Genomic DNA, 23,002 nt, shown 5'->3' with positions numbered 1-23,002 from the left:
GCCGGCACTTCCTTATTAGCCGGAACTGGGGCTGGGCTTGAGTCTGGACCACAGCTCCATTTTCAGCTGGGACCAGGACTCGCTGTGAGTCAGGAAAGAGGTTTTGTTTGTCTGTCTGTCTGTGTAGACAGGGGCCTGTACGCAGGTGAGACACCACCCAGTGGCCTGCCCAGCTCAGCTGTTCTTATTCTACAGAGAGGGAGGGATCCCCGTGCACCACTCCACCGTCTCTCACCTTCGAAGGCCGTCTGATAAGGTGTGACCCCATAGAACCATCTCTTGGTCCCAGGGTCAAGGCTGACGTTGGGATCTGTCCCACCGGGGCTGGAACCAGGGCTCAGAATGTGACCAGCGTGATGGGGTCAGGCCAGACCTCAGTCTAGAGCCAGGCTAAGAGGTTTAGACGTGCATGGATGAACCCAGGGCAGCACCACGGCTAGGCCAAAGCCAGCTCTGGGGTCTCCGGGAGCAGCCCCTGGAGACCGGGGAGCCCCTGGCAGGCTGTGTCCCCCCGTTCTGGTTCTGTGGCAGCCCGTCCTGGAGCAACTAACCTACATCCCCTCACAGAGTAAAAATAGCCGCACAGAGAGCAGCTGACAGCAGCGGGTGAGGGTGCAGCACAGGGGGAGCAGGAGAGAGGGCGGGCCGGCCAGCTCAGCCTTAGCTGTGCGACCTTGGCAAGCTGCTCCAGATCCCACATCGCCTGGGGCAGGATGGGAGGTGAGGAGGACCAGGGGCAGAGACAGGGGGTGTCAACACAACATGGAGTGAAGCCATGGGAGAAGAGCTCTTCCTCGTTCTCTCTCCTTCTTCCCCTTCTCCTCTTCCTCCTGTTCCTCCTCCTCCAGGAAGCCCTCCCTGAAGAACCTCTCCCATCCCACACCCGCCCCCCTCACATGCACCACCACCATACTGTCCTCTGGAGACAATTCTTGGAAAGTGACCGCAGCCTGGGCTCCCTCATGGTGGCAGGGTGGCGGGAGGGAAAACAAGAAAGACTGTGTTACCATCCCAGGTGCCCCAGAGGGGTGCAGGCAGAAGAGAGGGGAGAGAAAGTCTCCTTCCCCTGATCAAGGACTGGAACAGTGGCCAGAGCCTTCCAGAGTCCATGCCGGGAGCCCCAAGCTCCCCCTGTGTGGGGGGCCCTCTGTGCAACCTCACACCTCCTGTGCCAAGACCGTGTGATGTTTGCTCCGAGCTGCCTTTTCCCTCAGACACAGAGAGATGGCAGTATCTTGCAGGTGGCGCCCCACCAGACGGGCTATCTCCCCAACCCGGCTCAGGCAGTCTGAGCACTCCCCACCCCCAGCCCTGTGAGGGAGCTCACACCAGCCCGCATCTCCAGGGGGCGTTCTCCCTGCCAGCTGCCCCCAGCCTGCCTGCGCCCCAGCCCCAGCCTGTTATCAACTCCCTTAGTCACCCATCTCTCCCAGCGCAAATATAGCTCCAGCACCTCCCTCCCCGCGGTCTCCTCCCGCCCTCGACCCCACGGAGTCTGGGGCTCAGAGCCTTTCCCTGCCCCCACCCGCACCCCCACCCCGCTGGGCCCGGGTCTCGACATCCGACATCCACCAAATGGGCAGGGAGCTTTGGCACCTCAGCATCCTCCCGGGCTGGGCCAAACTCAGCCCCTCAGGTCTGAGGAGAAGGGCGCCCCGCTCGCTCGCTCCCAGTCCCTCCCTCCCTCTCACTCACCTGCCAGGCAGAGCTGGCTACTCCTACAGGGACGGCCAGAGGGCTGAGCAGGGCAATGTCGTCCCCCAGCACCCACCCTCATCTCCCCCCTGGCCACTACCCCACCGAGACCTCAAACTCCACCTCCAACGCAAGCCTCACCACCCCTGCCCCTGTTCCTCCTCCACAGTCAGCCCCTTCACCGTGCCATCCGCCACCTCCACCCTTTGTGATCATCACCTCCACCACCACTGCCCACATCAGCTGCATCCCTCCCCATCTCCTCTCACCTGAGCACTGTCACTGTCCCAGAGTCCAGGTGACCTGAAAGCTGCAGCCCCACAGAGGCAGCTGCCCCAGACAGACACCCTGAGGCGGGACGCCCATCCAGGAGGGCGGATGACTGTCCACTCTCACGCAGGGGACTGTCCAGGCCCACGGTGACGCCGACGTGACTGTGGCCCCAGCCCAGAGTTGTGCAGGTGGTTCTGCAAGAAGGGATCCAGCAGGGACTGCCACATCTCACCTGCCTCCTCTCCTTCACTCACACACCCTCTCAGTCGCCCATTCATTCATTCACTCACTCATCCTCTCATTCACTCATTCATTCCCTCCTTCACTCACTCCCTCTCTCATTCATTCATTCACTCACTCACTCATCCTCTCATTCATTCATTCTCTCCTTCACTTACCCTCTCATTCACTCATTCTCCCATTCATTCACTTACTCCCCCTCTCATTCATTCACTTACTCCCCCTCTCATTCATTCACTTACTCCTCTCATTCATTCATTCATTCATTCACTCACTCACTCACTCACTCACTCACTCATTCACTCAACAACAGTTCCCAGCCTGTTAGAATTCAGTCCTCACACTAGTACCTGACCAGAGGAGTGCCCAGGCCTGCTTTTGACTCTCTGCAGGGACCCCTTCCTTGGCAGTACCCTTCCTTCAGCAACCCCAATAGCCTCATAAGTGTCTTGGATTAATGAGGGAGTTTTATTTATTTATTGCCTCCAGGGTTATCGCTGGGGCTCGGTGCCTGCACTGTGAATCCACTGCTCCTGGAGGCCATTTTACCTATTTTGTTGCCCTTGTTCTTATTGTTGTTAATGTTATTGTTGCCATTGTTGTTATTGGATAGGACAGAGAGAAATCAAGAGAGGAGGGAAGGCAGAGAGGGGGAGAGAAAGACAGACACCTGCAGACCTGCTTCACCACCTGTGAAGCGACTCCCCTGCAGGTGGGGAGCCGGGGGCTTGAACCTGTATTCTTTTTTTTTTTTAAGATTTTATTTATTTATGAGAAAGATAGGAGGAGAGAGAAAGAACCAGACATGACTCTGGCACATGTGCTGCTGGGGATCAAACTCGGGACCTCATGCTTGAGAGTCCAAAGCTTTACCACTGCGCCACCTCCCGGACCACTGAACCTGGATTCTTACGCTGGTCCTTGCGCTTTGCACCTCGTGCGCTTAACCTGCTGCACTGTGCCTGGCCCCTTATTTATTTATTTTGCCTCCAGGGTTATCGCTGGGGTTTGGTGCCTGCACTACAAATCCACTGCTCCTGGCAACCATCTTTTTTCCATTGTTGTTGTTGTTGTCGGATAGGACAGAGAGAAATGGAGAGAGGAGGGGAAGACAGAGGGGGGAGAGAAAGACAGACACCTGCAGACCTGCTTCACCGCCTGTGAAGCGACTCCCCTGCAGGTGAGGAGCCGGGGGCTCGAACCGGGATCCCTGTGCTGATCCTTGTGCTTTGTACTATGTGCCTTTAACCTGTCTCGCTACCGCCCGACCTCCGGGAGTTGCTTTTATTTAGTATTTATTTATCTTTCTAGGGGCGTGGCACTGTCCCACTATATGTAGTTCCCGGGATTGAACTGGCGGCATCATGCAAGCAAGCCCTATGCTCTACCCACCAAACCACCTTGCCAGTCTCAGCAGCGTCTCTCCCTCAGAAACCCAGCAAGTCTCTCCATCCACCAAGTGACCTTGAGCAAGCCCAGTCCCAGGTCACACCCAAGAGCACAGAGAAAGCTGAGGGGGACCGCTTGGTGTCCCCTGGGAGTGGGGACCATTGAGTAGGTCACCACAGACCAGGTCCATGTGGAGCTGCAGTGAAAGGGAGGGACCCGGGGCTGGAGCCAGGGGAGGGGGACTGACTCCAGAGCTGGAAGCAGTCAGGCAGGGCAACAGCGGCACCAAGAACTGAAAATGGGGCAAGGGTGGGGGCCCTGCTGGCCCGTGCTGGCCAGGAGTCAGCAAGGTTGGGGACCAGATCTGGCAGGTGAACAACCTCTGGGCCACCTGTCTCTACCTGACCTGCAGGTGTGTCCCACCCCTCCCTCTGGGAGCCAGGGCACCTGCCGGTGGGAGAGAGGGGTCAGTCAGCTGGCACCAGGACCGAGCCAAGGAACACCCTGGCCCGCCCTCCCAGGGCCTCCCTGGTCCCAGAAGCCACTGGAAGCGGTCCCTGGGGGCAAAGACCCCTGCCCAGGTCGCCTCCCAGCTGCAAAGTGGGTGCCTGTGCCTTTAAATTCTCAGCAGGTTGGCTCGGCTGATGACATCACTGGTTCCCGGGAGCCGTGGAGCCAGAGCCACTGGAGCCTGGGCGCCTGGGCTGCCGGGTTGCAGACATGGAGGGCCAGAGCGGCCACCAGAGGACCCAGGCGGGGCAGGGACCCGTGCCCACAATCCACGGAGCTTCGCAAACTGGGGCACCCCCCCAGGTAGGACCCCTTGATCCTCCCCGCATCCCAGATCCCCAGTCCTACACCCCCACACGCTGCAGGCACCCAGTGCCCTGGCTGGGAGCTGGCACTCTCCTCCCCTGCCAGGCGGGTGCTGGGTGATGGGGCACCCAGAAAGAGAGAGGTGGAGTTGGCAGTCTCCAGAAGCCCCCCCCCACCCCCACTCCAGCTCCCCAGACAGGATATCAGGGCTCTCAGCTCTGCTCCAGCCCTGCTGTGTGACCTTGGGCAAGTCGCTTGTCTTCTCTGAGCCGGTGCAAAAGGAGGAGGCTTGTCCCTGGAGACTGAAACTGTGACATCTGGGCTATTAAGTTGTCGGGGCTGGAGGCGGCATGGTGGTTAGGAGGTGCTGAGTGGGAACCATGGAGCCAAGAAGGGTGGCCAGACGCAGCCCCCAGAGCTGAGCTGGGGAGGGAGGTGGAAGCAGCTTCTGGTCTCTGAAGCGAGAAGGACATGGGATGCGGACAGCTGCATGGGAGGCGGGCTGGACGTCCTGAGGCCCGAGGACACCTTCTTCCACTCTCCTCCCCCAGAGGACACTGTTTCTGTCTTCTGGAGTCAGGGCGGCAGTAGAAGTTGGGGGCGGAGGGCAAAGGCAGAGAGCCCTCTGCAGGGCTCTGTGTCTCCATCATCTGCGGGACCCTGGGGAGGGGGGGCTTGCCTCCAGGTGGAGGGGGGCAGGAGGGCGCTGCTCCCACAGAACATTGTGCCAGGGCTGGGCACGAGAGTTCCTCCTGGAGAACTCGTCTGCTGTGGGGTCCCAGCAGATCCCAGCAAGTGCTGAGTTCAGGAATGCAGACCACAGGGTGGCACATTCAGGGACTTCATCACGTCATTGTGCAGATAGGGAAACTGAGGTTCTGGACAGAACCATTCATGCCTGAGGCCACACAGAGCTGGGCCTGGGACCCGTACCAAGCTCTGGGGACAGACAGGAGGACAGAGAGGGCTAGGCTGTGCATGGGACCACCGGTGGGGTCTGCTGTCCTTAACCAGCAAGGATGGCAGGGCAGGCTGTCCAGGGAGGCAGGTGCGACACCTGACACTCAGGTGGTCAGAGAGTGGTGCCAGCCCAAGGGACAAAGAGAGCCCTGGGGGGTCAGGTTCACACCCCGGTTCAAGCTGGTTAGAGGGCCCCCTCCCCCTAAGAGAGCAGCTGGCCGCAGCAGGGACTGGGGTACAGAATGGGGCAGAGAAGGGGGCAAGGCTGCCTCTGCAGCTCACTTGGCTAGTGGATGTGGAGAGGGCCACCCAAGGCTTTGGCTTGTCCTCTCCAAGGTGGCCCCTGCCTTTCAGCTCCGGGCAAAGGAGAACGCAGCCCTGGTGGCCTCGGAACCCCAGCTGGCACTGGCATCTGTGGGGGCTCCCTTAATGATGCCACCTTCCCCGGAGGGGCCCAGGCTGGCGCTGGCATCCCCCCGACCCCTCTCGGTATTGCCGTCAGTGCCCACGGGGCAGAAGACAGTGCCTGCCCTGTGCAGCCCGGCACCCAGCTCCCTGGGCCACCTGGTGGTGGCTGCCCCGACCACCGGCTCTGTCCCGGCCCCGACCTCCCTGGGGCAGCTGGTGATGTCCACTTCAGCTGGGCCAAGGCCTCCACCAGCCACATCGGGGCCCAGGCCGGCTGCTACAATCTGGGACCAGAAGCAGGTGGCACCAGCCTGTGTGGGACCAACACCAGCACTGGCTGCTTCAGGCCTGAGCCTGGCCCTCACACCTCCTGAGCAGCCTCCCCCACCCCCCGCCAGTGCCTCCCCAGCGCCCAGCCCGGCTCTGTCACCTGCCCGGCAGCCGGCCGCACCCCTCCCAGCTAGACAGAGGGACGCCCCAAGCCCTAGGCACGGCCCTTCCCCTGAACAGGCTTCCCCTGTGGGCTCGCCATCCTCGCTCCAGACCCCCCCAGACCCCCGTGTCTCCCCCTCCTTCAGAGCACGGCCTGAGGTCCCCCGGAACAACCCCGAGGACCCCGTGATCCCCAGACGACCGCCCCAGAGCCTGCCCCTGGATGGGAGCCATGCCCCCCCTGAACCTGACGCCCGCTCCCCTATTCTCCTGTCCCCCACCTTCCGGCCAGGGGCGTCCTCAGCCCAGACTGTGCCCCCAGCACTGCCCAAGCCTCCCCGCTCCCCCAGCCGCTCCCCCAGCCGCACCCCCTGTGTCCCTCCAGCCCCCGGGAAGATGCTCCCCAGGCCTGGCACCCAGGGGGCAGCCCCCAGCACCCACTCAAGTCCCAGCCTTCAACCCCGAGAAGCCCCGGCCCCGGTCACCACCCCCCCTGCTGCGTCCACCTCGGCCTCCTCCTGGTCGGCCCAGCCTACCTGCAAGAATGACCCTGGCTTCTGGTGAGGGCCTCCCCAGGACGGCTCCCACTCTGCCTCAGTTTACCTCTGAGTCCTTGGGGGCCCTCAGAAGGCAGTGTCCCCAACAGGGAGTCTGGTTGGGGGGGGGAGGCTGAGCCTGAGGGGCCTGCTGAGGGCTGCCTGCCCCTCGGGGCTGGAGAGAGGGTGCTCAGAGCCCTCTGCCCCCAGGATCACTGTGGTCACGTGGAATGTGGGCACCGCCATGCCCCCGGATGATGTCACGTCCCTCCTGCACCTGGGCTGCGGTGGCGACAGCAACGGGGCCGACATGATCGCCATAGGGTGAGGGCTGGGCGCGGCCCCCTCCCCAGGGTCTGGGTGGGGCTCGGGCCCCCCCCAACCTCGGTGGGCAGGTTGCAGGAGGTGAACTGCACCATCAACAAACGGCTCAAGGACGCGCTCTTCACGGACCAGTGGAGCGAGCTCTTCATGGACGCGCTGGCGCCCTTCCACTTTGTGTTGGTGAGCGGGGAGCACTCAGGACCCGGGACCCCCGCAGGAGGACCGGGTGGGGGCCGGGTCAGAGCCCAGGCCACCCTCTCTCCCCTGCAGGTGAGCACCGTGCGGATGCAGGGTGTCATCCTGCTGCTCTTCGCCAAGTATTACCACCTGCCCTTCCTGCGCGCTGTGCAGACTGATTGTACCCGTACCGGCCTGGGGGGCTACTGGGTGAGGGGGGCACCGGCCTGGGGGCTGCTGGGTGAGGGGGAGACACCGGCCAGGGGGCTGCTGGGTGAGGGGGAGACACCGGCCGGGGGGCTGCTGGGTGGGGGGGCACTGGCCTGGGGGCTGCTGGGTGAGGGGGGCACCATCCTGGGGGCTGCTGGGTGAGGGGGGCACCGGCCTGGGGGCTACTGGGTGAGGGGGACACCATCCTGGGGGCTGCTGGGTGAGGGGGGCACCATCCTGGGGGCTGCTGGGTGAGGGGGGCACCGGCCTGGGGGCTACTGGGTGAGGGGGAGACAGCATCCTGGGGGCTGCTGGGTGAGCGGGAGACAGCATCCTGGGGGCTGCTGGGTGAGGGGGGCACCGGCCTGGGGGCTGCTGGGTGAGGGGGAGACAGCATCCTGGGGGCTGCTGGGTGAGGGGGAGACAGCATCCTGGGGGCTGCTGGGTGGGTGGGGCACCGACCTGGGGGCTGCTGGGTGAGGGGGAGACAGCATCCTGGGGGCTGCTGGGTGAGGGGGAGACAGCATCCTGGGGGCTGCTGGGTGAGGGGGAGACAGCATCCTGGGGGCTGCTGGGTGAGGGGGGCACCGGCCTGGGGGGCTGCTGGGTGAGGGGGGCACCGGCCTGGGGGCTGCTGGTTGAGGGCATGGCACCGGCCTGGGGGCTGCTGGGTAACAGGGGCACCGGCCTGGGGGGCTACTGGGTGCGCACCTGGACTGGGGGCTGCTGGGTGCGCACCTGGACTGGGGGCGGGGTGCACGCGCTCGAGCCCGGGTCAGTGGGGAGGAAGACAATGGGACCTCACCAACACCAACCAGGTGTCAGCCCGCAGGCCCCGCCCACTCAACACATGCCCCGCCCAGCAGCTCAGACATGCCCCGCCCACGGCCACTAGCCCCGCCCCCAGCAGCACCCTGACCCCGCCCTCTGCTCCCCCAGGGCAACAAGGGGGGCGTGAGCGTGCGGCTGGCGGCCTTCGGGCACATGCTCTGCTTCCTCAACTGCCACCTGCCCGCGCACATGGACAAGGCGGAGCAGCGCAAGGACGACTTCCAGACCATCCTCAGCCTGCAGCAGTTCCCGGGGCCTGGGGCGCACGGCATCCTGGACCACGAGTAGGCCGGGCCCCAGGATCGGGGTGGGGGGTCCTAGCCGGGGCCCTGCCCTCCAGATGTTTGGGGTGGGGGGTCCTAGCCGGGGCCCTGCCCTCCAGATGTTCGGGGTGGGGGGTCCTAGCCGGGGCCCTGCCCTCCAGATGTTCGGGGTGGGGGGTTCTAGCCGGGGCCCTGCCCTCCAGATGTTCGGGGTGGGGGGTCCTAGCCGGGGCCCTGCCCTCCAGATGTTTGGGGTGGGGGGTCCTAGCCGGGGCCCTGCCCTCCAGATGTTCGGGGTGGGGAGTCCTAGCCGGGGCCCTGCCCTCCAGATGTTTGGGGTGGGGGGTCCTAGCCGGGGCCCTGCCCTCCAGAAGCTTGGCCCTGGGCCCCGTGCCCGAGTGTTGGGGGAGGCGCCACCCTTCAGCAGGTGCTGGGAAGCTCTGGCCAGCCCCCCACCCTTCGACCCCCTCTACCCCCCCCAGCCTGGTGTTCTGGTTCGGGGACCTCAACTTCCGCATCGAGAGCTACGACCTGCACTTCGTCAAGTTCGCCATTGACAGCAACCAGCTTCACCAGCTCTGGGAGAAGGACCAGGTGTGCCAACCCACACCACGCCCACAGCACGGCGAGCCCCTGACTCACCTGCCCAGACTCTGCCCACGCGCCCCCCAGCCCCAGACACTGTCTGATACAGCTCTCTGGACCCCCTCAGCTCAACATGGCCAAGAACACCTGGCCCATCCTGAAAGGCTTCCAGGAGGGACCCCTCAACTTTGCACCAACATTCAAGTTTGACGTGGGCACCAACAAATATGACACCAGGTGAGCCCCACACTGGGAGGAGGCTGCCGGCTGGGGGTGCCCTGGCTAAGAAGAGGGGTCACCTGCCAGTGGGCCACCCTGCTCCCGTAGTGCCAAGAAGCGGAAGCCGGCCTGGACTGACCGGATCCTCTGGAAGGTGAAGACCCCAGCCGGGGGCCCCAGCCCCTCTGGTCGGGAGAGCCACCGGCTCCAGGTGACGCAGCACAGCTACCGCAGCCACATGGAGTACATGGTCAGCGACCACAAGCCCGTGGCAGCCCAGTTCGTCCTGCGGGTGAGTTGTGGCCTCCTCGGGTCTTGCTCCTGGCACCCCACCACCCACCAGTGACCTACCTGTTGGAGCCAAGTGGAGGGGGGATTAGGATTTCCATTTAAGTCTTTTTAAATCTTTATTTTTGGGGAGTCGGGCGGTAGCACAGCCAGTTAAGTGCACATGGTGCAAAGCACAAGGACCGGCATAACGATCCCGAATTGAGCCCCCGGCTCCCCACCTGCAGGGGAGTCACTTCACAGGCGGTGAAGCAGGTCTGCAGGTGTCTGTCTATCTCTCCTCCTCTCTGTCTTCCCCTCCTCTCTCCATTTCTCTCTGTCCTATCCAACAACGACAACAACAATAATAACTACAACAATAAAACAACAAGGGCAACAAAAGGGAATAAATAAATAAAATAAATATTAAAAAAAAATTAAAAAAAATATTTATTCCCTTTTTGTTGCCCTTGTTTTATTGTTGTTGTTACTGATATCGTTGTTGTTGGATAGGACAGAGAGAAATGGAGAGAGGAGGGGAAGACAGAGAGGAGGAGAGAAAGACAGACACCTGCAGACCTGCTTCACCACCTGTGAAGTGACTCCCCTGCAGGTGGGGAGCCGGGAGCTCCAAGTGGGATCCTTGCGCTTTGCTCCATGTGTGCTTAACCCGCTGCACTACCACCCGACCCCCATCTTTTTAAATATGAGATTTGATTAGAGAGTGTCACAGAAGAGCAAGAGAGTGTGGCCCAAGAGGTGGTCCTGAGCCCAATTTCTGGTGGGGCATATGCTGAGGTGATGATCTGGCTCGCTCTCCTGCTAATAAAGAAATCTTAAAAGGGGGCAGGGGAGAGAGAGAAAGACAGAATATGAAGCCAGGAGATGTGGGCCGTAACACATCCAGTTGAACGCACATCACCATGTGCAAGGATCTAGGTTCAAGCCCCTGCTCCCCACCAGCAGAGGGGACACATCACAAGCAGTGAAGCAGAGCTGCAGCTGTTTCTCTCCCTCTCTTTACCTCTCTTCTCTCAATTTCTCTCTGTCCAACCGAAGAAAAAATTAAAAAGATGTGGCCTGTGAGGTGGTGCAGTGGATAAAGCATCGGACTCTCAAGCATGAGGTCCTGAGTTCAATCCCCGGCAGCACATGTACCAGAGTGATGCCTGGCTCTTTCTCTCTCCTCTTATCTTTCTCATTAATTAATAAACAAAAATCTAAAAAAAAAAAAAAAAAATTAAAAAGCGTGAAGCCAGGTACCACTCCAGGTCAGCACACCCCTGGGGGTCACCGCGGGACCCTGTCGCTGCCCCTGTAGTTCGCCTACCGCGACGACGTGCCGCTGATACGCCTGGAGGTGGCCGACGAGTGGACGCGGCCAGAGCAGGCGGTGGCACGGTACCGCGTGGAGACCGCCTTCGCCCGCAGCTCCTGGGACTGGATTGGCCTGTACCGGGTTAGGAGCCCCGGGGTCTGCGTCACGGGGAAGGGAACCCTGGGGTGGGCCGCTGGGGTCAGGGTTCAGAGTCCCGGAACCCCCTCCCCCAGGTGGGCTTCCGCCACTGCAAGGACTACGTGGCCTACGTCTGGGCCAAGCACGAGGACGTGGACGGGACGGCCTACCAGGTGACTGACGACGGGGGGGTGGCCCGGGGGCTTGGCTGGGGGCTTCTCAGGTGGCCTCCGTGACCCGTCCTGGGTCTGCCCCTTGGCCTCCAGGTGGCTTTCAGTGAGGAGTCCTTGCCCAGAGGCCACGGGGACTTCATCCTTGGCTATTACAGCCACACCCACAGCATGCTCATTGGGGTTACCGAGCCCTTCCAGGTGAGGCCGGGCTGAGGGCTGGGGTGGTCGGCTGGGGGGCAGACTCTGGGGGCTGGGGTCTTGGCATCAACGCTGCCTCTGGGTCCTGCTCTGCACCTACAAGCAGTGCCCTCCCTGGCTCAGCCGTGGGAATGTGGGGGGTCCTGAGTGGGCCCCGCCAAACAGGCCCCCAGTGACCCACCGGCTCCCAGATCTCGCTGCCCACCTCGGAAGTGGCCAGCAGCAGCACGGACAGCTGGCAGGGCAGCTCGGAGGACGAGGACGACAGCACCTTGGAGCTGCTGGCACCCAAGTCTCGCAGCCCCAGCCCCGGCGAGTCCAAGCGCCACCGCAGCCGCAGCCCCGGGCTGGCCCGATTCCCCAGCCTGGCACTGCGGCCCTCCTCCCGTGAACGGCGCGGGGCCAGCCGCAGCCCCTCGCCCCAGAGCCGCCGCCTGCCCCGGGGGCCCCCTGAAAAGGGCAGGGATGGCAGTGGCCAGGGTGGCCACCAGGAGGGACCCCCCGGGCTGCCAGGGCCCTGGGCCTTCCCACCACCCGTGCCTCAAGGCCTGCGTCTGCTGCCTGCCCTGCGCCTGGAGACTGCGGACCCCGGTGGTGGCAGCTCCTGGGGGTCTGACCCCCAGGTCCCGGCCCCCAGCAGCCTGTCTTCCAGCCCCCAGTGCCAGCCAGGGCTGGAGGAAGGGGCCCTGGGGCCCTGAGGGGTCTGGGTGGGCCCATCTGGAAGCCCCCTGTCCTATCCCGTCTTCTGCAACCCCACCTGCCTCCCACCTGTGGCTCTCGATTCCTCTGCACCTGCCACTTTGTCCTGGCTGGGGGTGGGGGGCACCCGGGATCCCCCAATCTGGTCCCAGCACCTCAACTGTGAAACTCAGCAAAGCCCTCCCTGGGCCCCCATCAGGGGTGGGGCAGGGCCATCATGGAGTCAGGGCTCAGGAATTAAATTCTTAGGCTGGCTGCCTGCACTCCTTCCTCTCTGGGGTGGGGGGCGGTAGGGCAGGCAGAGGAGGGGCTCCCGGAGAGGAGGAGGTGACATCCCAGGCAGGCTGAGTCAGGGCACGCACAGCAATGCTTTATTCTGCACCTGCAGCTGAGTGGCCTGGTGCTCAGTGCAGTTCTCAGACCGGCTCACCGAGGGAGGCACAAAGCCGTCTCTGCAGTCTGGCGGCTGGGCTGGGAGGGAGGCTCTGGAAGCCTCTTTCTCGGCTGACACCGCCGGTGAGGGGTGAGGTAGGTCCTGCTCATTCTCCCCAACTCAGGGAGGAATCGAGGATCAGAGTGGCAGGCGAAGGGCGTTTAGGTGGGCTGCCAGGCTGGGAGGGGCAGAGCGGTGTGGGGAGAGGTGCTGGGGAACAGGTGCCAACTGCCCCTCAGCGGGTGCCCACTCCCAAGCCCAGGTTGGGCCCCGGTCTCCAGCCATCCTTACTGCTCCGCTGAGCTCCTCCTGTGTATGGACAGCTGGGTCCCTCGTCCTGGGACCTCCTGGGGCTGCTGCAGTGACACCCCTCCCTTCCCATGTGGACATGGCGTTTGTTGGCAAGGCCCAGCCCATAGCAGCAGAGGGCCCTCCCAGCACAGAGGCCCCCGTCCCAGCCCCAGGCCACCAGCACAGTGCTGAGGCTGCTTTGGGCCTTGGTCACCCGCCCTGCCCCAGGCTCCAGTTGTCACAAAGGCTGGCCACCGGCCTGCGGAGCTGGACCACATCTAGTCTGGTGCCCAGAGGTCTCGGGCTCTGCTCAGGGGGCCCTGCCGTCTACTGGGGGTCCGGGCCCCCTGCCTCAGGTGCACACACTGGCCATAGAAAGACTGTGGGACTGAGGGATGCACTGATGGCCAGACCTGCCCCCCACCTGTGCTGGGGCCCCGGAGCCGCCGCAGGTGCCGAGGCGTCACTCGGATGGCCCTGGTGTGGGGGCAGCTGGGAGAGAGAGCGGGGTGGGCGTTGTCATGGGCCAGCGACAAAGAGTTCAGAGGAGCCCTACCCCCCCGGCCCCCCAGCCCTTGGGCACCCCTCCGCTCACCCCTGGCCAGTAGCACAGTCTGACAGAGGGGTCAGCTTGAAGCAGGCGGTGCCCAGCAGCTCCAGCAGCTCCTCTGCGCCCGCGGGGGGGCCGTGCAGCCTCAGGGAGCGCGCCAGGCTGGGGGGAGGCGAGCTCAGCGGACAGGGCTCCCCCAGTGCCTGCTGTGCCTGTGGGGTAGCCCCAGGGCTCCGCCTCACCAGAACGTGCAGTCGCAGTGGAAGAGGGGGCTCGGGGCAGAGTTCCGCAGCTGGAAACGGGTCTCCTGCGGCCCGATCCGGTGCTCACACTGGTCCAGGCAGCAGAGGCTGCGGCAGGCCCGGTGGGCGCCTGGGAGCGGGGCAGCGGTGAGGGGGTTGCTCGTGCTTCCTCCGGGAATACTGGCACACCTGCTTGCCACATGTGGCATCCCCACACCCTGCCTTGTGTGCCCTCAGTGCCATGCACATGAGGGGGGGGTCCCCCCAGGGAGGTCAGCTGGTCAGTGGGGGCCAGGTGGGCCAGCAAGTAGTGAGGCTGCAGGCTGGGGGGTGGGCGCGACCATTGATGATCTGGAAGCAGTGCAGCTGGTGGCAGGGACTTTGCAAAGAGCCATGGGGTCTGGTCTGCATAGGTAGGGGCCCCAGGGGTGACAGGCAGGTCTGTGCCCCTGCGAGGCATCAGGGTAGGGGACCTGCTTTGGGGATGGGAAAGAGAGCAATGCCGCTGACCCTGCACTGAGTGGGACACCCCCTCCTCACCCCAGGTGCCCCTGCTGGGGTTCTGAGCCGCCCACCTGGAGGGCCCTGGAGACCTTGAGGGGTGACCCCAAGCTGGGAAGTGGCGGTTGAAGGAGGACAAGGCAGCGAGGTGGGGTTCTGCGGGGCTGTGGCCCTGGGTCCACTGAGGGGCTCAGCCTCTGTGTGCGGTGGGGGCCACTTCCGCTGACCACGCTTCTCCACCGGCTTGCCAGAGGTCGGACTCTGTGGGGCGGGGGTGGTGTGTGGACCAGGAATGGCCGGAGAATTCCAGGAAGCATTGTAGGGTGTCCTGGGCTGGATGACGGCCACAGGGATGGAGCCATAGGCCTTGCACCTGGGACAGGGGGTTGGGCTGGTGGTTACCCCAGGCCCTCGTCCCACAGCCCCAGCTCACTTCCATGGAGACGCCCTCTCCTGCCCCACCCCCACCCCGGGCCATGGAAGGCATCCTGACCCCCAGCCTGAGGAGAGGGATGTGGGGACTACCCCTCCCAGTGGGGACCCAAGTTCTCCCTCTGCTGGGAAGGGGCACCGGGGGCAGCTACATACCCACCCCACCAGTACCAGGCCACACAGGCCTCCTGAGGCTCCAGCACGAAGCAGGGGATGGCCAGCACGTTGAAGAAGGCCGCTCCCAGGAGGTCAGCGATGGAGCTGTGCTGGGTCTGCAGGCACTGTCGAAAGCTGGCCCAGAGCTGGCACTCAGGCCCCCGTCCAGGTTCCCTCCCCGGCCACCCAATCACCACCTGCCACCTGCTGGGGGGGGGGGGGCAAGAGCCCCTCCCCCTCTCAGGCTTTCCCTCCTGCCCAGGGGGTCGGGGCTGGCTAAGCCATTCAGAATGTTCTAGAACCCTGAGGGCACTGGAGAGAGCCACCCACCCAGCCACCTGGCATTGTCCCAGTCCCACCTGGCATCACAGTCACAGTGGGAGAGGGTGTGGAACCGGTAGTTCCGGACGCCATAGCCGTATTGCAGGGGTGAGATGGTGTGGGGGCAGCGGTCGTGCTGCCGGCAGCAGAAGTCAGGGCCCTGCAGGAGGCCTGGGGAGCCAGGTGCGGCTCAGCTCAGCTCTGCCCGCTTGCCCCCACCCCAACCCCGGACCTCCTGCCCTGGGGCCCTGGGGGTGATCCTACTGCTGGTCCCACCGCAAAGTTCTTTCCGGGGCAAGCGTGTCCACCTCCGTGGTGCCCCAGCCCATGGCCCGAATAAAACACCCAGGCTGTGACCCTTCCTGGGGGACCCCACCCTGCAGTGGGAGTGCTGGAAAGTTCTGTTTGTGGGGAGCCAGCCGAGCCGGCCGGGGGAGTCCTGAGCTTTGTGCCCCACATCCCCCCCTTGGCCTGGGCAGACCCTCTGCTCCTGTGCCAAGCTGGGCTCGAACCCGGGCCCCTCACTGGGATCCCCCATGCCCAGAGAGCTCCACTGGCTCTCGGCACCCCCTTGCTGAAGCATCCCCCCCCACGACACTCCTGCATCCCCATGTCTCAGAGAACCGGAGATTCAGGGCAGACCTGGGGGAGTGTGCCCCCCGCAACCCTCGGCCCCTTGGGGTGCCCAGTGCAGCTCACCCAGCTCAGAGAAGTTGTGGGCAGAGTCGCCCAGGCCACACCACAGCGTGCCGGGCACCGTCCAGCCTCTCTTGCCACGCCGACGCCCTGTGTCCCTCGGTCGCCTGGACCCCGCAGAGCCGCCCCGCTGCTCCCTGCAGGCCTCCCACTGGCCCCGGAGAGCAGCCAGGGCTCCCAACAGCCGGGGGCTGAGTGCAGGCAGGAAGGCGCCCCTGGTGGCCTCGTCAGCACAGAGGTCACGGAAGGCCGTGGTCAGCTCGGGCTCATCCCGCCGGCCACACCCCCACAGAGCCCCCCGGGCATCCCAGTGGGCGTGGAATAGGGCTGGGCCCCGGCCGCCTTCAGCCAGGAAGCTAAGCGACCCCCAGGGCCCTCTGGGGCCAGGCCCCACCAGGTGGCAGGAGGTGCGGCCCCAGGGGAGCCCGGGTCCCCCCAGAGCCGCCTCCAGCAGACTCAGCAGCCCCAGCAGCATCCCCCAAGCCCTCACCCCGGCCACCCCGGCAGACAAAGCCCCGGCCAGGATGCCCATCCCCGGTGGTCCACGAGGCAGCGTCGGACCTGGGGCCTCGGGGCCAACGAATGAGGTGGAGCCGGAGGTTGGATGTGGGGTGATCCAGGGCTGGTAACTGAATCCACCGGCTGGGCAGCCCTCTGATTGGTGGGGAGCACACTTGCCGGCCCGCCCCCGCCCGGCTTCTCCCAGAGCCACCCTGTCACCTGCTGCTGCCAGCCTGGCCTGGGAGGGGAAAGGGCAGGAGGGGGTCTGCACCCTCCCCCATGCCATACCCCCAAAAAGGAAGAGGCTTCAGGGCATCCCAGGAAACTCCTAGGGTACCCTCAGCCTCCAGGGCTTCACCCACCTGCAGATACTGCCTGCTTTGGCAGGCCTGGGGTGTCACACCTGCAGCCCAGTTCTGAGGGCGTATGGCTGTCCCAGCCCCCCCAGGTCGGGGCTGATGTTTTGCTGAGGAGTGTGTCGGGGGCCCCAGGCAAGCAGAGGGCAGCCAGGGCTGGGGTCTCCTGGGGGCACAGCTGGCATCATGTCCCCCCAGTCATAGGGGTCTCCTGTTGGGTGTGGCTATGCCCGGTGCAAGTCCCAGTGACCTGAAGTCGAGTGTCAGGCAGGCTGGTACTTGCCAAGATGACTACTTGTCCATCTGTCTGCCTGTCAGCCTGCCACCCCTACCCGGCCCCCATCTCCATTTGGTTCTTCTAGCAGGATAGGCTTGCTCTCTGGAGGGGGGGCTATGAGGGCACGCTGCAGGCCCTCTCTGTCACTTCCCAGCCAGGGACAAAGAGGGAAGGAAGGTGGACTCTGGGCTGCCCCAAAGGCAGGGAACACCATTGAGCACAAGGGTGTGGTTACTGAGAAGCAAGTACTCTGCCAGCTTCCCCAGCTGTAGGCACTGCCATCTCTCGCTCTGTCCCCAGCCTTCATCACAGCCTTGGCCTTCTCTGCCCCGCCCCCAAGAAGGCAGTGGGGTGGGAAACCCGGGTTTCCTCACTCACTGCCAGAGAACCCAACCCGGGCTATGAGTGGGAGAGACAGCTCCGTACCAGGCCACCATCACAGCTGCTCCTGTGTGGTGCTGGGGTTCAAATGCAGGGCCTCAGGCATGGTAAGGCATGCACTCTACCAGGTGAGCCAGCTTCCAGCTCCAAGAACCCACATCCTGGTGTTGTGTGGCCTCAGGCTTAGAAGTCTCTGCTTCTGGGAGTCGGGCGGTAGCGCAGCGGGTTAAGTGCACGTGGCGCAAAGCATAAGGACCAGCGTAAGGATCCCGGTTCGAGCCCCCGGCTCCCCACCTGCAGGGGAGTCACTTCACAGGCAGTGAAGCAGGTCTGCAGGTGTCTGTCTTTCTCTCCCCTCTCTGTCTTCCCCTCCTCTCTCCAATTCTCTCTGTCCTATCCAACAACAACGACATCAATAATAATAATTACAACAACCAAAAAAAAAAAGGCAACAAAAGGGAATAAATAAATAAATATATAAAGAAAAGAAGTGTCTGCTTCTATAGAGGACCTGGTGGGGGTTGTATTGTTATATGGGAAACTGGGGAACGTTATGCATGTACAAACTACTGTATTTACTGTTGAATGTAAAACATTAATTCCCCAATAAAGAAATAAAAAATATATATACATATATATATAAATAAGTGTCTGCTTCTTTGGCAAGGGAGATAGCATAGTGGTTCTGCAAAAGGCTCTCATACCTGAGGCTCTGAGCTGTTGAGTTCAATCCCCAGCACCGCCATCAGCTAAAGCTGAGTAGGGTTCTAATATCTGTCTCTCACTAAAAATAAATAAAATATGCCTTTTTAAAAGTTTTTAAAATATTTATTTATTCCCTTTTGTAGCCCTTGTTGTTTTATTGTTGTAGTTATTATTGTTGTCTGTCTTCATTGTTGGATAGGACAGAGAGACATGGCAAGAGGAGGGGAAGACAGAGGGGGGAGAGAAAGACAGACACCTGCAGACCTGCTTCACCGCCTGTGAAGCGACTCCCCTGCAGGTAGGGAGCCAGGGGCTTGAACAAGGATCCTTAGCTGGTCCTTGCACTTTGTGCCATGTGCGCTTAACCCACTGCGCTACTGCCCGATTCCCTTAAAAAGTTTTATTTATTCCTTAATGAGAAACTTAGGAGAGAGAGAAAACCAGACATCACTCTGGTACACGTGCTGCTGGGGACTGACCTCGGACCTCATGGTTGAGTCTAATGCTTTATCCACTGTGCCACCTCCTGGACCACAAATAAAATATTCTCTTTTAAAATACTTTTTATTTACTTATTATTAAATAGAGACAGAGAGAACTTGAGAGGGGAGGGGAGATAGGGAGGGAAATAGAAAGACACCTGCAGACCTGCTTCACTGCTTGTGGAATGTCCCACCTACAGGTGGGAAGTGGAGGCTTGAACCTGAGTCCTTGCGCACTATAATGTGTTTGCTTAACCAGGTGCACCCTGTCGTATGCTTTACATTGGCTTGTTCTAGCCCTCCCCCTCCAAGAGAATTGGATGAGTCCTGTTAATTTCGCGGGCCTGCTTGGCCCCGCCCCAAGGGACCCTGGGAGAGGGTTCCGGAGTGCGAGAGTTTCTGAGTTCGAGAGTAAGGGAGAGGGTTCCTGAGTTCCAGAGTAAAAGAGAGAGTGCTTGCGCCGCCGCAAAGAGACAGCAGAGTTCTGTTTGGTGATTAGTTTGTCTTAGTTTGTGAATCGTTGTTCCTGAATAAAGAAATACAGCTGCCCTGCCCAGCCGTTGTCTCCGCGTCTCTGTTCACCACCGTGAAGCTAGCCGGCCCGGCAAGAGCCTCAGAAATTTTAACAACAAATGGCGCCCAACGTGGGGCTGACCTGCGCATCTCTCAGATAAGTAAAGACAATTTGGCTACCTATGCACGATGGCCTTCTCTTCTGCTTGTGAAGAGATCTCCAAAGGCCTCTGCTCTTTCTTCACGAGACTGTTTTGCTGTTTCTGGAACATTTATCTCTGGACCACTCTGTGGTTTCCACTCGCTCGAGCGAACTCAGAACAGCCAGCGGGAAGAGCCAGCGGGTGGGAGGCAAGGCGCGGAGCTGCTGTTTCCACCTGGTCAAACAGCCAGCCAGCCGGCTGCGCCCAGACAACCCCGCGCACCGCGCCAGCAACCCCGCAGCCCCGCAGCCCGCAGGAGGCCTACGCCACCATGCAAGAGCCCGATGCCAGCACGCTAGAGCCCGATGCCAACATGCTGGAGCCCGATGCCAACATGCTGGAGCCTGAGGCCAACATGCTAGAGCCCGATGCCAACATGCTGGAGCCTGAGGCCAGCCCACAGGAGCCGGCTCTCCACCGCGTGGTGCAGGGCACTGGACGCTTGATCCCTCCACGCTGCTCGGCCACTGCGAACAGGGCAGCAGACATGGCAGGGCCATGGGGCAGGGCCGCGGCGTTCTATCATGGCCGCCACCCCTGGGCACCTAGGCTCACACCTTCTACAAAGATGGCCTGCCTGCCCCCCCCCATGTAAAATATTCCTTCCCCCCGCCTCCAGGGTTATTGCTAGGACTCAATGCAGAAACTACAAATCCACTGCTCCTGGAGGCCATTTTTTCCACTTGATTGGTCAAGACAGAGAGAAATTGAGGAAGGGAAAGTAGAGAGAAGGAGAGAGAAAGAGAGACATCTGCAGACCTGCTTCTCTGCTTGTGAAAAGATGCCCCTGCAGGTGGGGAGCCGGGGCTCGAACTCTTAAGTCCTTGCATGTATCCTTGTGCTTAGTATTATGTGAGGTTAACCAGGTGCATCAACACCGGCCCCCAATAAAATATTCTTTTTTTTTAAAGATTTTTATTTATTTATGAGAAAGATAGGGGAGAGAGAGAAAGAACCAGACATCACTCTGGTCCATGTGCTGCCAGGGATTGAACTCAGGACCTCATGCTTGAGAGTCTAGTGCCTTAGCCACTGCGCCACCTCCTGGACCACCCAATAAAATATTCTTTAAAAAAAAGTCTGGGGGTCAGTTGGTAGCCAGTGGGTTAAGCGCACGTGGCGCAAAGCACAAGGACCAGCACAAGGATCCCTGTTCGAGCCCCCAGCTCCCCACCTGCAGGGGAGTCGCTTCACAGGCGGTGAAGCAGGTCTGCAGGTGTCTGTCTTTCTCTCCTCCTCTCTGTCTTCCCCTCCTCTCTCCATTTCTCTCTGACCTTTCCAACAACAATGGCATCAATAACAACAACAACAATAATAATAACCACAACAATGATAAAAACACAAGGGCAACAAAAAAAAGGAAAAAAGCCTCCAGGAGCGGTGGGTTTGTGGTGCAGGCACCGAGGCCCAGCAGTAACCCTGGAGGCAAAAGAAAAGTCTGTTTCTCTGAGCCTCAATTTCCCCATGTAGGTGATAGGCGCACACAGCCACTTCCCAGGAAGTGGGGAAAGACCCCGGCACCCTGCCTGGCACCCCAAACTCTTCCAGCCTCCGGACACCCCTTAGCAGAAGACAGCCCCACTGCTTCCAGCCCCCCCACTGTGAGTGCTAGTCCTGTGTAGCCCCATCTGGGACTCAGTTTCCCCTGTGAGGGTTCTTCCTGCCCGTCCCTCACTGGCAGGTTGGGATCTGCCCGGCCTAGAGGGAGGGTGTCACTGGGCTTTCCCTTCTGGTGCCACCTGTGCCACGTCAGTGGGCTTTGGGGCAGGCTTCCCCAGGGCCCCAGGAGGCTGGGAGCCAGGGCAGGACTGGGGGGCCCTGGCTTCCTCAGTTCCCTCCACTCTCACCTCCTTTTATTATTTTATTTTATTCTAGGAAAAAAAGGAGTTTGGAGCCAGCAAGGTACCTCGCCTAGGAAGGTGTCTACTTCACCATGTGTGTGACCTGGGTTCAAGCCTGGCCCTCACCACACTGAAGGAAGCTGCAATGCTGTGGTCTCGTTCCCTCTTCCTGCCTCTCCCACCCTATCTGAAAAAATTGGCCCAAAGTGGCGAGGCCCCAGTGACAACAGCAGAACGGGAGGGGTGACTGGAGAAGGAGCGGCCAGCCCAGAGTGTCACTGCAGCCACTGCCCGCTGGGGATGGACCCAGCACGTGTCCCTGTGCTCCTCCCGCAGCACCCTCCCCTGCAGGTATGCTTCTCTCTGGCTTGAATTCTGGTCTCACTTTCTCTCCTGGTCTTTATTTTCTGGGCGGTGCCGGAGAGTAGAGCCAAGACCTCAGGGTGCCTGTCACCGCTCTGTGCTGTGTCCCTAGCCTGTGCCCCCGTTCCCTGTCCCTGAGAGAGGGAGAGAGGGAGAGACAGGGCTAGAGGCAGGAGAGAGACACCACAGCATGGTGCCAACACTCACAGTGAGCCCCCCTCCCTGCCCCATCCCAGTGCCAGCCCTGAACTCAGGACACACAGCATAGCAAGGTGTGTGCTCCACCTGCCGGCCCCTCCCTTCCCCGGGACACATGAGCTCACTTCAGTCAGCTCCGAGAGGGCCAAGGACACGCAGCCAATAAAGTGGGTGCGGCCTGCCACTCAGGCACCAAGGCCACACATCTGCCAGGCCACCTTGGGACTCGGGCCACCCCGTGGCAGGCGTCGAGCTGGCAGCAGAGCTTCCTTGGCCGGGAGCTGAGTAAGGGACCAGGCTGTGCCCAGCTGTGTCTGCTCGGTGGGAGGACCCAGCCCAGCTGTGGCACGGGGGTGGTGGTATGCAGGGCCAGGCCTGTCGCTTGCAGCGTCTCTGCCCACTGCTCTGCTTCTTCTCTTTCTGCCTCACTCGTTGTCTTTTCTCTTAGTCCTTCTTTATTTCTTTATTTTTTCCCTCCAGGGTTATTGCTGGGGCTTGGTGCCTGCACTATGAATCCACCGCTCCTGGAGGCTATTTTTTTTCCTTTTGTTGCCCTTGTTGTTGTAGTTATTATTGTTGTTGTTATTTTTTTAAAAAATTATATCTTTATTTATTTATTGGATAGACACAGCCAGAAATTGAGAGGGAAGGGGACGATAGATAGGGAGGAGACAGAGAGACACCTGCAATACGCTTCACCATTTGTGAAGCTTTCCCCCTGCAGGCGGGGACTGGGGACTCAAAACTGGGTCCTTGTGCACGTAACATGTGTGCTCAACCAGGTGCGCCGCCACCCGGCCCCTACTGTTACTGTTATTACTGTCGTTATTGGCTAGGACAGAGAGAAATGGAGAGAGGAGGGGAAGACAGAGAGGGGGAGAGAAAGACACCTGCAGACCTGCTTCACCGCCTGTGAAGTGACCCCCTACACACACAGGTGGGGAGCTGGGGGATCGAACTAGGATCCTTGAGCTGGTCCTTGCACTTGGTGCCACCTGCACTTAACCCATTGTGCTACTGCCCACCCCCCTCTCCTTTATTTCTGTCTCTTTCCCCTTCTTTTGACTTTTTTTTCTCCCAAGGGTTTTTTGTTTGTTTTGTTTTGTTTGTTTGATTTATTTATTTATTATTGAATAGAAACAGAAATTGAGGGAGTCGGGTGGTAGCGCAGTGGGTTAAGCGCACGTGGCACAAAGTGCAAGGACTGGTGTAAGGATCCTGGTTCAATCCCCCAGCTCCCCACCTTCAGGGGAGTCACTTCATAGGCGGTGAAGCAGGTCTGCAGGTGTCTGTCTTTCTCTCCCCCTCTCTGTCTTCCCCTCCTCTCTCCATTTCTCTCTGTCCTATCTAACCACGACGACATCAATAACAACAACAATAATAACTACAACAACAATACAAAGACAATA

The 23,002-nt window shown here is 61.1% G+C and overlaps 2 protein-coding genes across 7 annotated transcripts; one reads left to right on the top strand and one right to left on the bottom strand.

The window, feature by feature from the left end:
- Positions 1 to 3,636: 3,636 nt before the first annotated feature.
- On the top strand, positions 3,637 to 12,407 carry INPP5J (inositol polyphosphate-5-phosphatase J). Of its 4 annotated transcripts, XM_060192733.1 has the most exons (14): positions 3,642 to 4,009; positions 4,226 to 4,410; positions 6,599 to 6,773; positions 6,960 to 7,073; positions 7,145 to 7,253; positions 7,344 to 7,460; positions 8,400 to 8,575; positions 9,037 to 9,148; positions 9,267 to 9,376; positions 9,467 to 9,650; positions 10,947 to 11,084; positions 11,177 to 11,254; positions 11,348 to 11,452; positions 11,618 to 12,407. In XM_060192733.1, exons 2-14 carry the CDS (start codon positions 4,242 to 4,244, stop codon positions 12,398 to 12,400), a joined length of 2,370 nt encoding a protein of 789 aa, XP_060048716.1. In that variant the 5' UTR covers positions 3,642 to 4,009; positions 4,226 to 4,241; the 3' UTR covers positions 12,401 to 12,407. The 4 variants fall into 4 exon arrangements, with proteins under 4 accessions (XP_060048714.1, XP_060048716.1, XP_060048715.1 ...); XM_060192731.1 differs by having other exon boundaries at positions 3,637 to 4,410; positions 5,728 to 6,773; XM_060192732.1 differs by having other exon boundaries at positions 3,642 to 4,410.
- Positions 12,408 to 12,500: 93 nt separating this feature from the next.
- On the bottom strand, positions 12,501 to 16,349 carry PLA2G3 (phospholipase A2 group III). Of its 3 annotated transcripts, none has more exons than XM_060192735.1 (7): positions 15,777 to 16,349; positions 15,116 to 15,248; positions 14,757 to 14,960; positions 14,261 to 14,541; positions 13,668 to 13,797; positions 13,471 to 13,587; positions 12,501 to 13,367 (listed from the first exon to the last, which is right to left on the bottom strand). In XM_060192735.1, the coding sequence occupies exons 1-7, from the start codon at positions 16,303 to 16,305 to the stop codon at positions 13,154 to 13,156; spliced, it is 1,608 nt and encodes a 535-aa protein (XP_060048718.1). In that variant the 5' UTR covers positions 16,306 to 16,349; the 3' UTR covers positions 12,501 to 13,153. The 3 variants fall into 3 exon arrangements, with proteins under 3 accessions (XP_060048718.1, XP_060048717.1, XP_060048719.1); XM_060192734.1 differs by having other exon boundaries at positions 14,243 to 14,541; positions 15,777 to 16,348; XM_060192736.1 differs by having other exon boundaries at positions 14,243 to 14,541; positions 14,757 to 14,891; positions 15,777 to 16,346.
- Positions 16,350 to 23,002: the final 6,653 nt, after the last annotated feature.

Source organism: Erinaceus europaeus, chromosome 6 (assembly GCF_950295315.1).
Source record: "Erinaceus europaeus chromosome 6, mEriEur2.1, whole genome shotgun sequence".
Taxonomy (NCBI): domain Eukaryota; kingdom Metazoa; phylum Chordata; class Mammalia; order Eulipotyphla; family Erinaceidae; genus Erinaceus; species Erinaceus europaeus.
This window is presented reverse-complemented; position numbering and strand designations above follow the sequence as displayed.